This window comes from Piliocolobus tephrosceles, chromosome 2 (assembly GCF_002776525.5).
Source record: "Piliocolobus tephrosceles isolate RC106 chromosome 2, ASM277652v3, whole genome shotgun sequence".
Taxonomy (NCBI): domain Eukaryota; kingdom Metazoa; phylum Chordata; class Mammalia; order Primates; family Cercopithecidae; genus Piliocolobus; species Piliocolobus tephrosceles.
Window position 1 is genome coordinate 89,558,763 of NC_045435.1, and position 12,335 is coordinate 89,571,097.

Here is a 12,335-nt window from a genome sequence, read left to right on the forward strand (position 1 = left end):
TCAAATGGTTTGGCTTTGGTTTTTTTGAGACAAGGTCTCTCACTGTTCCACAGGCCAGAGTACAGTAGAGTGATCACAGCTTACTGCAGCCTCGAACTCCTGGCTCAAGTGATCCTCCCACCTTGGCCTCCCAAAGTGCTGGGATTACAGGCATGAGCCACACTGCCAGCCCTTTTTTTTCCTTTCTTTTTTTGAGGCAAAATCTTACTCTGTTGCTTAGGCTGGAATTCAGTGATGCATTCATAGCTCACTGCAGCTTCAAACTCCTGGGCTCAAGTGATCCTCTCGCCTTGGCCTCCCAAAGTGGTGCTGGGATTACAGACATGAGCTACCACACCCAGCCTTCAGCCCTCTTTTTATTTAGCATATATAGTGTAACTTTATGCCAAGCACTTTTCTAAGCACTTGATGTATTAGCTCACATCACATATAAGCTTAATGTGAGATGTATTCTCACAATAAGCTTATAAATTAGGTAATGATTTTTCCTTTGTTACAAATAAGAACACACTAAGGCACAGAGAGATTATAGTGTCACCCAACTAGGTGATGGAAATGAACTCCAATCCAGCATCTTGTCTCTCCTGTTAACCATTGTGTTAAACTACAGTCAGACTGTAGAGTACAGTCCCCTCCTACCTCTGAGGCAACTATGGCCATAACAATAAATGCTTCTGTGTTTTAGAACATATTGAATTGTTTCGTGTAACGTTTTAAAAGTTTTTAGAAATGGTAAAATATGTCTGGGCGTGGTGGCTCTTGCTTATAATCACAGCACTTTGGGAAGCCAAGGCAGGAGGATAGCTTGAGCCCAGGAGTGCGAGACCAGCTTAGGCAATATAGCAAGACCTCATCTCTGTTAAGAAAAAGGAAAGAAGAGGAAATGATATAGTATATATGTATTTGTGTGCATTTTTTTACTCTTATTTTTGAATTTGATCTGTATTCATATATGTAGATGAACATTTATTTCTAACTGCTGTAATTTTTTTCTTTTATTTTCCTCAACTTCTGCATGATGGTCATTTGAAATTTTTTCATCATACAGCAGTTTATTGACATATTTTCCTACTGATGGATACTTAAATGTTTCCAATTTTTGCTCTTAATTTCCTTTTTTTTTTTGAGACAGAATCTCGCTCTGTCGCCCAGGCTAGAGTGCAGTGGCATGATCTTAGCTCACTGCAAGCTCCGCCTCCCAGGTTCACACCATCCTGCTGCCTCAGCCTCTCGAGTAGCTGGGACTACAGGCAACTGCCACCACGCCTGGCTAATTTTTTTGTAGTTTTTAGTAGAGACAGGGTTTCACCATGTTAGCCAGGATGGTCTCGATCTCCTGACCTCATGATCAGCCCACCTCGGCCTCCCAAAGTGCTGGGATTACAGGTGTGAGCCACCGCGCCCGGCCTTTGCTCTTAATTTCAAAGTTAGTATCTTTGCACATGTCTCTTTTGCACATGTTTCTTTAAGATTTATCTATGGAAGTGTAGTCACTGGGTCATACCTAGTCTGTTAGCTTTCTTTACTTGACTACAGGACTACAGGACATTTTTCTTTAAACTCCATTAAATTGCTTTTGTTGTTAACTCTTGTTTCATATAATTGGTGGTTTACCAGAGCAACCGCAAAATAGTTATTAAACATGTTGACCTAAACTAGTATCTCCATAAAAACTTTTCAGTTGGCTCACGCCTGTAATCCCAACACTTTGGGAGGCTGAGGCAGGAGGATCACAAGGTCAGGAGTTCAAGATCAGCCTGGCCAACATGGTGAAACCCTGTCTCTACTAAAAATACAAAAATTTGCTGGGCGTGGTGGTGGGTACCTGTAGTCCCAGCTACTCCGGAGGCTGAGGCAGGAGAATTGCTTGAACCTAGGAGGCAGAGGTTGCAGTGAACCAAGATCACACCACTGCACTCCAGCCTAGGCTACAGAGCAAAACTCCATCTAAAAAAAAAAAAACTTTCTAATGGCTATTTCCTATTTTCAAAACTTATAGAATAAACACATTTTAAAATTATTGATGAGAAGTGACCTTATTATAGATTAAGAGGTGGTATTATATCTGTATCATACCTCTGTTAGGTGACTTTTTACCTTTCTGAGAAGATTTTTTTTTTTTTTTTTTGAGGCGGAGTCTCGCTCTGTCGCCCGGACTGGAGTGCAGTGGCCGGATCTCAGCTCACTGCAAGCTCTGCCTCCCGGGTTTATGCCATTCTCCTGCCTCAGCCTCCGGAGTAGCTGGGACTACAGGCGCCCGCCACCTCGCCCGGCTAGTTTTTTTTTTTTTTTTGTATTTTTAGTAGAGACGGGGTTTCACCGTGTTAGCCAGGATGGTCTCGATCTCCTGACCTCGTGATCCGCCCGTCTCGGCCTCCCAAAGTGCTGGGATTACAGGCTTGAGCCACCGCGCCCGGCCTCTGAGAAGATTTAAGGATAACTCCGAGGAACTAAGGACTAGATATTTCTGTCATTGGTTGATCGTTTGTATTCAGGTAATAGTGTGTCAATTTCAGGATAGGTCTTGGTGCCTAGGGACTGAATTAGATGTAACTTGTATCCAGTCATTCCGTAGGCTACAGTCATTGGTTGCTCCAGATACTAATTTGAAGTTATTCTGGAACAATGACGTTTTATATGAAACTTTGCCCAGATAGACCCAGAATTACCCAGAATGAACCTAGGTTCCTAGAATGATGTGAAAGATCATTTGCCCTTGACTCTAATGCAGAGGTTAACTCTACTTCAATGTCACTTGGATTATCTCCTGCGGAAATTCCTTTTTTGCATGCCTAGATTCTGAGTTTTGGGCAGTTACAGTTGAGCAGCATCACAGAAGCAGAATCACAGAATTCAACTGTTTAAACTCACAAGATTGAGCCTTGGGAATTTCTTTGGGTAAAGGATGCCATGGAAAGGACAAGGTAGCTAGCAGTTCAGAATGCAGTTTTACATGTATAAACTGTTGACAAGAAGATGTTAATAATGATTGCACTGTAATTCACATCCCTCATGTTACTCCTTGATTGCTAAACATTTTTTATCCTTGTTCTTATGATTGCATCTGAATACAGCTTATCTCCTTAATGAAACTATAAGCTCTTCCAGGACAGGTGATTATCTTCTTTGGCTATGTCACACACTTGGTACTTACTTACTTGATGGAAGTATAATGAGTACCTGCTATGACCTGATGTTATTTGTAGTTTATGGTACGAACAGAAAATAGTCTGAAACTTCCCTTAGTCTCTATTGTTTGATTTTTTGAAATAAATTAATAATGATTTATGTAATAAAGAAGGTGAAAAGCCATCTGAGAGGAAATACTTACTTTCAACTCATAACAAATGAATACTACTATCCAGAATATGCATAATGAGTGTAACCAGTATTCTATTAATAAGAAAAGAACAGCCAGCACAAAAGAAAAATAGACAACTTCCAGAGACACTTTACTAATTCAGATAGCCAATAAACATGGAAAGCTGTTCAACCTTATTAGTAATCTGGGAGTGCAAATTAAAATTACTCTCACCAGATTGATAAAAATTAAGTTCTATGATACATAAGAACAACAGATCTCATATACTGTCCCGGGGCGGGAGTGTAAATGGGGGACAACCACTTTTGAAAATACTTCAACATTATTTACTGAAGTTGAAAGAACATATACCATATGAGCCAGCAGTTCCTGGGTGTATAAGCAGAGAGCCTAGCTATAATGTATATCAGAAGTCACAACAGCATTGCTTATAATATCAAAAAGTAGAAATTACTCAAATATCTATTAACATAAGAATGAGCCAGGGGCAATAGCTCACGCCTGTAATCCCAGCACTTTGGGAGGCCGAGGCGGGCGGGTCACCTGAGGTCAGGAGTTTGAGACCAGCCTGGCCGACATGATGAAACCCCATCTCTACTAAAAATATAAAAATTAACCATGTGTGGTGGTGGGTTCCTGTAATCCCAGCTACTCGGGAGGCTGAGGCAGGAGAATTGCTTGAACCCAGGAGATGGAGGTTGCAGTGAGCCGACATGATGCCACTGCACCCCAGCCTGGTTCAACAGAGTGAGGCTCAGTCTCAAAAAAAAGGATAAATTATAAAAGAAATAGTCATGAAAATAAACTGGCTGCATACAATAACATGGATAACTCTTAAAATGTAAGTTTGAAAAAAGCATGACAAAATATTTTGTCCAGTATGATTTCATTTCCATAAAGATGAAAAATAGATACAATTTTATATACCTATGTAACAAACCTGTGTGTTCTTGCACATGTATCCCAGAACTTAAAGTAAAATTAAAGTAATCAGGGAGCAAGGACAAGAGTGAACCTTTCATTTCAAATAAAGTTAGCTTCCATCACTTAAAAAAAAAAAAAAGAAAGAAATTTTAATATTTAGGAATTTGCATGTGGATAGTAAACCTATCAAGAAAATTGAAGGCCTGTTTCTTAAAATGTTAGGATAAGTTATCTCTAAAGCACAGGAAGGGTTGCTGTTATAACTAGGAAGGGGTAGGTACATGGGGCACTACAGGAATGTTGGCAGTATTCTGTTTTTTAAATTTACCTGGATGGTGGCTATATGGGTGTTGCTCACCTGTTTATTAAAGCTGTTTACTAATTGTTTATATGTTTTTCTGTATATATATATATATATGTATACTGCATACTGTATGTTGTATTCCATCAAGAAGTATTTAAAATGCTACTTAGACCCCTTAGTGCCAAAAATATTCAAGTATTAAAAAATAGTATTTTGCAATGATTAGGTGCTCAATAAATTTTCAAGTACTGTAGAATTGTGTATATATATGCACTATATAGAGTAAATATATATTTTCTCTATATAAATTAATTATATTTAAACATATAAAAATATATTTAATATGTAATTTTTCAATTATCAATATTTTAAAGATACACCCTAATCATTCTTACATTTATGTTTACTTTTAGTTACTTACCTCATATTCTTGGATGATGTTGACCCATACATAAAATCTAGTACTTTTAGTAAATGTAATTTAATTGAAAGGAAGGGAGACAAACTCAGTCTTCCCACCTGTCTCTCCCAGGTACCCTAAGAGTTACTGCACAATTGATTGCTATGCTTGAGCACCCAAAATTAGGGGAGCTGTATTATCACCACTGGAATTGGCATGCATTTATGTGTATGTGTGTTACAGTATAGCCACTGAGGAATGTTCAAGGGTTATTCGTCTTTATTTTGTTTGCAAAAATTAATTTATACCGCAGTTTCTGCATTTTTACTGTTTCTTTTTCTTTAGTTAGAACGTTATTTTCTTTATATCCCGGAAATGCCTTATATAATATCTATTCAATAAATATTATTGAATGAATGTAAGTAACATAATTTAGCTTTATCTCAGAGTTTTAAACAGTCTTAACATACCTAATTTTAAAAAGAAAATACATCTTTTTTTTTTTTCCCCCCCCCTAAAGACAGAGTATTTTGCTCTGTTGCCCAGGCTGGAGTGCTATGGCATGATCTTAGCCCATTGCAACATCTGTCTCCCAAGTTCAAGTGATTCTCTTGCCTCAGCCATCTGAGTAGCTGGGATTACAGGTGTGCATCACCACACCTGGCTAATTTTTATTTTATTTTATTTTTTTTTTTTTTTGAGACGGAGTCTTGCTCTGTCGCCCAGGCTAGAGTGCAGTGGCCGGATCTCAGCTCACCGCAACCTCTGCCTCCCGGGTTCACGCCATTCTCCTGCCTCAGCCTCCCGAGTGGCTGGGACCACAGGCGCCCACCACCTCGCCCGGCTAATTTTTTGTATTTTTAGTAGAGACGGGGTTTCACCGTGTTAGCCAGGAGGGTCTCGATCTCCTGACCTCGTGATCCGCCCGTCTCAGCCTCCCAAAGTGCTGGGATTACAGGCTTGAGCCACTGCGCCCGGCCTATTTTATTTTATTTTATTTATTTATGATGACAAGTCTTGCTCTGTTGCCCAGGCTAGAGTGCAGTGGCATGATCTTGGCTTACTGCAACCTCTGCCTCCTGCGTTCAAGTGATTCTCCTGCCACAGCCTCCTGAGTAGCTGTGATTATAGGCACCTGCCATCATGCCCGGCTAATTTTTGTATTTTTAGTAGAGACTGGGTTTCACCATGTTGGCCAGGCTGGTCTTGAACTCCTGACCTCAGGTGATTCACCCACCTCGGCCTCCCCAAGTGCTGGGATTACAGGCGTGAGCCACCTTGCCTGGCCTAATTTTTGTATTTTTAGTAAAGATGGGGTTTTACCATGTTTGCCATGCTGGTCCCGAACTCCTGGCCTCAGATGATCTGCCTGCCCTGGCCTCCCAAATGCTGGGATTACAGGTGTGAGCCACTGTGCCTGGCTAAAAATACCTCGTTTTTTAGTCCTGTTTTATTTACATCTCAAAACTCTGTCAAAAGCAGTGTTGTGACTGTTACAGTTGAGGGGGAAAGTAGAATTTTAAAGCCCTTGAACTCTTCTAATACCATAGAATTTGGGACACAGGAAGGCTTACTTTTAGGATATGCAAGGAAAAGAGATCTTTAATGAAATTGTCTTTCTTGGATTAAGACAACTTTAAATTGGTTTTTCTGTTCATGTATTTACTCAGAAACTTAAATGGTATTGGAAATGAAAAAGAATGAGCCTTAAATGTACATTTTAGAAAGAAAAATGGTTTTGAGTTTCTACAACCTCTCTCAGGCAGCACTTTATATTTTCTCATTTATTCTTATTCTTTACCAGAATGTGAATTTTCGGGTACAATATGAAAGAAAAATGTTCAGTGCCTTGCCTGAAATTACGTTAAGGTATAAATAGCTAGTTAAGTAAAAGAAAAAGTAATAGAAAATTTTCTTAAGATTCTTTCCTTTTAGTTTTGCTTTTCTGTGAATCATTTCATTGTAGACTTTTATCATTTCCTGCTAAGTTTTAATGCTATCTGTATGTCTTCTCCTTAGTCTCTAGCTTGTCTAAATTTTATTCTGTTATTGCTGCACAAATTATTCTCAAATTCCACTTTGGGCTGGGCACGGTGGCTCACGCCTATAATCCTAGCACTTTGGGAAGCTGAGGCGTGCATATCACAAGGTCAGGAGATCAAGACCATCCTGGCTAACACAGTGAAACCCTGTCTCTACTAAAAATATAAAAAATTAGCTGGGTGTGGTGGCATGTACCTGTAGTCCCAGCTTCTCAGGAGGCTGAGGCAGGAGAATCATTTGAATCTGGGAGGTGGAGGTTGCAGTGAGCTGAGATTGTGCCGCTGCACTCCAGTCTGGGTGACAGAGCGAAACTCCATCTTAAAAAAAAAAAATCCATTTTGATCATATTATTCCATTGTTCAGGATTCTGTTCAGGTTTTATCAAATTCAAGTTATTTTATGTTACATTGAGATCTTCTAATCTAACACCAGTCTTTTGTTTGTTTGTTTGTTTTTGAGAAGGAGCTTCACTCTGTCACCCAGGCTAGAGTACAGTGGCACAATCTCAGTTCACTGCAACCTCAAGCTATTCTCCTGCCTCAGCCTCCTGGGTAGCTGGTACTACAGGCTCCCGCTACACCACCCAGCTAATTTTTGTATTTTTATTAGGAACGGGGTTTCACCATGTTGGCCAAGCTGGTCTTGAACTCCTGACCTCAGGTGATCCACCTGCCTCAGCCTTTCAAAGTTCTAGGATTGCAGACATGAGCTACTGCATCTGGCCCAGTCTTTTATTTGGTATGGTTTTTCTCAGTCCCTCACCATGCCTTACCTGTTTGAGCTTTGTTGACCTATGCACTGTTATGATTTCTTATTTTCCTTTGTTCACACTTTCCTCACTACTTTGCTTACCTTTTCCTCTTGTCTTTATCTTACCTATTTCTAATCTTATTTTAGTGACTCATTCTAATTACTCCCTTACGTAGGCCTCTTAGGTCTACATAACATTTGCAGTTAATGCTTCCTTGTTTGGTTTCATATGAATTAATTTAATCTCCCCCATAATTCTTTGAAGGCATCTTTATATCCTGTAACTGCCATAATGCAGGACTGGAAATAACCTTTGGTAGGTTGATTCCCACCCCCCATTATTTACATTTAATATTTAAAACACTCAAAGAATATATATGTTACAAAGCATAATTATAAAATCCTTGTTAGTGCTTCTCTGCTTCCTTCTCCCTACCTGGAGGTTACCACTGTTGTACATTGTGGGTCTTACTTCCTTGCCTTTTTTTTTTGAGACAGGATTTCAGTGTGTCACCCAGGCTGGAGTGCAGTGGCAAAATTATAACTCACTGTAACCTCAATCTCCCAGGCTCATGTGATCCTTCTGCCCCAGCCTCCTGAATAGCTGAGACTATATGCACATGCTACCACACCTGGCTAATATTTTTTGATTTTTAGTAGAGATGAAGTCTGGCTGTGTTGCCCAGGCTGGTCTTAAACTCCTGAGCTCAAGTGATCCTCCTGCCTCAGCCTTTCAAAGTGCTGGGATTACAAGTGTGAGCCGTAATGCCTGGTCATCCTTGCCTGTTTAAAAGCAGTTTTTCACATATGTATCCCTAAAAAGTTCAGCTTTGAGGTACATAAAAATGGATTCATACAGCATGTAATTCTTTGGAACTTGCTTTTTCTTAATGACATATTTTTAAGATTGATGGATGTTGTTGCATTTGGCTTTACTTGATTCCTTTCACTGTGGTATTATATTTCATTGCGTGAACATGGCCGGTTATCAAACTTGTACAGATATTTGGGTTGTTGGCAATTTTTTGCTAGTATAAGTGTTGCTTCAATGAACATTCTTAGGAATCTTCAGGTACACATGTGCAGAATTTCTCTACAGTTTGTTCTGATAAGTAGAATTTCTGTGCATGGGGATACAACTATTTTATTTTTCAGGCTGATGCTTTATTTTTTTCTGAAGCACTCTGCCCCATCATCTGGGTCATTCATATGCTGTCATCTTAAAAAGGTCATTATATATTATAATGTATAACTTATATAAGTTTGAGGGAGATATATCTCACACAGCAGTGTGAAAACCCAGTCATCATATTTATGAACCATAAAGGATCTCTGAAGTCCTTTTAGTTTAATATAATTTGTTTATGGGGTCTCCCATAAGGGCAGGTTTTTCTGTTTTGGCTCATTGCAGATCTCCACCTAGAATTATACTTGACTCATAATAAGTTCTTGATATGTATTTGATGAGTGAATGAAATGCATTTCAAATGTATTATACCACTTTATACTTTCCTCAACAGTAGACTTAATATTATCAGCTTTCTTAATTTTTTCCCTCAGTCTAATACCATGATTTCCCAGTTTGGTCTTAATTTGTGTTTTCCTGATAATTGATAAGGTTGAGCAAATTTTTGGTTTTTTGTTGTTGTTGTTTTATAAAAAGGTATTTTTATTTGCTGTGGTAGGTGGATGGAGAGCTAGAAGCTCTGATGGAAAATGGTGAGGGTCTCTCTGATAAAAACCAGGTGCTCAGCTTATGCCGGCTAATGGTTAGAATTGAAACTTTGGAGCAGAAACTTACCTGTCTGGAACTCATACAGGTGAACACTTTAATGTTTATTTTTTATTTCTGGTTTTGGGGTGGGAATGAATGAATGAAGATGAATGAAGAAGGAATAATTCTGATGAGAGTTAGTCTATTTATTTGTTTGTTTGTTTGTTTAGATGGAGTCTTGTTATGTCGTCCACGCTGGAGTACAGTGGTGCAGTCTCAGTTCACTGCAACCTCTGTCTCCTGGGTGCAAGCAATTCTCCTGCCCCAGCGTCCTGAGTAGATGGGATTACTGGCGCCAGCCACCACTCCCAGCTAATTTTTGTATTTTCTTATTAGAGATGGGATTTCACTGTGTTGGCCAGGCTGGTGTCAAAATCCTGACCTCGGATGATCCACCCGTCTCAGCCTCCCAAAATGCTGGGATTATAGGCGTGAGCCACCTTGGCTGGCCAATCTTATTTTTTAAATGGATGTGTGAGTTTGGCTGTCCAATCTTATTTTTTAAATGGTTGTGTGAGTTGTATATGACTTTCAAAGCTTGTACCATATTATTTAAAATGACTAAAGGGTTCAGTATCATTTTATCTATTAGTACAAGGATCCCCAATCCCCAGGCCATGGGCTGGTTCGGAACGGGGCCACACAGTAGGAGTTGAGTGAGCATTACTGCCTGAGCTCCACCTGTTGACAGATTAGCAGCGGCATTCGATTCTCATAGGAGCATGAACCCTATTGTCAGCTGCACATGCGAGAGATCTAGGTTGTACACTCCTTATGAGAATCTAATGCCTGATGATTTGAGGTGGAACAGTTTCATCCTGAATCCATCCCCCACCCAGGTCGTTGAAAAATTATCTTCCATGAAACTGTTTCCTGGTTCCAAAAAGGTTGGGGACCATGGCATTAGTAGACCTGGTTTGCTTTCTGTCTATATTCAAAGAATGTGGTGGCGTTTTTTTTTTTTTTTTTAAATGTAATAATTCATCACACTTGTCGTAGCCTTTTACCCTCCAATTATTAGCATACCAAAGCCATTTGTACTACATGATCTCAAAGCATGAAATATTAACAGTACTCTTTTTTACACCAGTTTATTAAGTATGCCACAAGATGTTAGATAACACAAAATGATTTTTTTTTTTTTTTTTTTTTTAGGGTCTTGCTTTGTTGCCCAGGCTGGAATGCAGTTGCGCAATCATAGCTCACTGCAGCCTTGGAACTCCTGGGCTCAAGTGATCCTGCTGCCTCAGTTGCCTGGTAGCTAGGACTACAGGCACACACCACCACATCCAGCTAATTTTTATTTTTATATTTTTGTAGAGATAAGGGTCTTGCTATTTTGCCCAGGCTGGTCTTGAACTCCTGGCCTCAACCAGTCCCTCCCTCTTCCACCTTCCAAATTGCTGGGATTATAGTCATAAGCCACGGTTTAAAAAAACCATGATGATTAAAAAACAAAACAGGAAAAAGAGGTCTTTTCAACAATCATCTGAAAGGGAGAGAAGAAAGAATTATTTAATGATTAATTTTTATGGTTTTATTTTCATTTAAAAAGGTACATGCAATTTTTTCTTAGTTCAGAATTTTCATTATAAATGACTTATTAATATTTATGTAATTTTCTACATTAGTAAAATCCCAGTTGACTGGCTGTATTTTGTGTATCAGAGAAGATTATAATCTGTTTAAAGCATTTGTTGTAGAGTTTCATTTAGGCTAATGAAAACAGAGTTTCTGGGTTGTTTTTGTGAATGTAAGTGAACTCTATAGTGTGTAATATATACGTGAACTCTCCTCGGGCTCTTTGTAATATTCTGGTATTGCCTCCCAATACTCTGCATCCTGTCTCCCTTCCCCCATGAAAGAACACACACTCACAGTCCTGCCTGAAGTCCTTTCTGGAACGTCATGGGCTGTCTTTGTTGTGGATCTGGATGGCAGAGCTAGGTGACGGCCGGGAAAGTAACCAGAAGCTTCAGGAAGAGGTCAGTTCACATTTAGCTTGCTTGTTTCTTAAAACCACTATATTGATTGCCTAGGTTGTGGGTATGTGATAATATCAGTAATTATGAATTTAGCACTGTATCACTGCTATTAAATAATCAAATAATTTTTTCATCTCAGTATCATTCCTTTAACTATCTAACCGTACATTCACCTTGTTAGTAGTGTGTCCCTTGGTTTTCCTATAGTATCTTTTTAAAGTTAGTACTACATAACAGGGAACTACAAGAGCAAGATATAATCACAACAACAACATAGTTAAGTGAAAGATCTAGTTTGTTGTTAAAACCAGAGTTTTAAAAAGATGAGAAGTTATGTAAAATTTGAACTGTGGGGTCTAAGGAATTGGTAAAGTTCTGAATTCTGCATAACAGGAGTATAAACATTTTGAGGAATCTTTTAAATAAGTGTTTTAAAAGATCTAAGTAAAGGTTCATTGACAGCATTGTTAGTGGAGTAATGATGTCTTTACCTTTCTATGAAATTAATAATATTTTCTAACTTTCTAATTTGTAATATAATCCCAAAGTCTTTTATTAAATAAAAGACTTTTTAAAAACAAACAAAAAGGAATGGGCAGATAAGTACTTGTTCTTGCCTCCGTCCTTCTCCCAGGAGATTTGACTTGAGGAAATTGAGGAAGCCTTGGGGTTTCTGTGGAACTACATTGAAGAATACTTCAGAAAAAATTCTTGGATTTCAGAATGGGTGAGGTTGTCTTAAGAATGAGGAGAGGGTCTCTCTTTGCTAGATAACTATTTATCAAAAGCTAAAGAGATGTCTGCATTTTTGTGTGTATGACAGACATCATTTA

General features: G+C 38.8%; 1 protein-coding gene and 1 non-coding gene across 12 annotated transcripts in view; one reads left to right on the forward strand and one right to left on the reverse strand.

The window, feature by feature from the left end:
• SETD2 (SET domain containing 2, histone lysine methyltransferase) overlaps nucleotides 1-12,335 on the forward strand; it is a 151,611-nt gene that overhangs the window by 70,288 nt on the left and 68,988 nt on the right. For all 11 annotated transcript variants that reach the window (XR_003309568.2, XR_003309571.2, XR_003309569.2 and 8 more), the window contains exons 10-11: nucleotides 9,429-9,563; nucleotides 11,383-11,502. Coding sequence is in view for 3 of the 11 variants with exons in the window: in XM_026454859.2 (XP_026310644.1) it covers nucleotides 9,429-9,563; nucleotides 11,383-11,502 (255 nt within the window). In the remaining 8 variants the exon portion in view is untranslated. The remainder of the gene's footprint in view (nucleotides 1-9,428; nucleotides 9,564-11,382; nucleotides 11,503-12,335) is intronic.
• On the reverse strand, nucleotides 8,971-9,073 carry LOC111555624. Its single transcript, XR_002735578.1, has one exon. It is a non-coding gene; the product is annotated as a small nucleolar RNA U13 (small nucleolar RNA).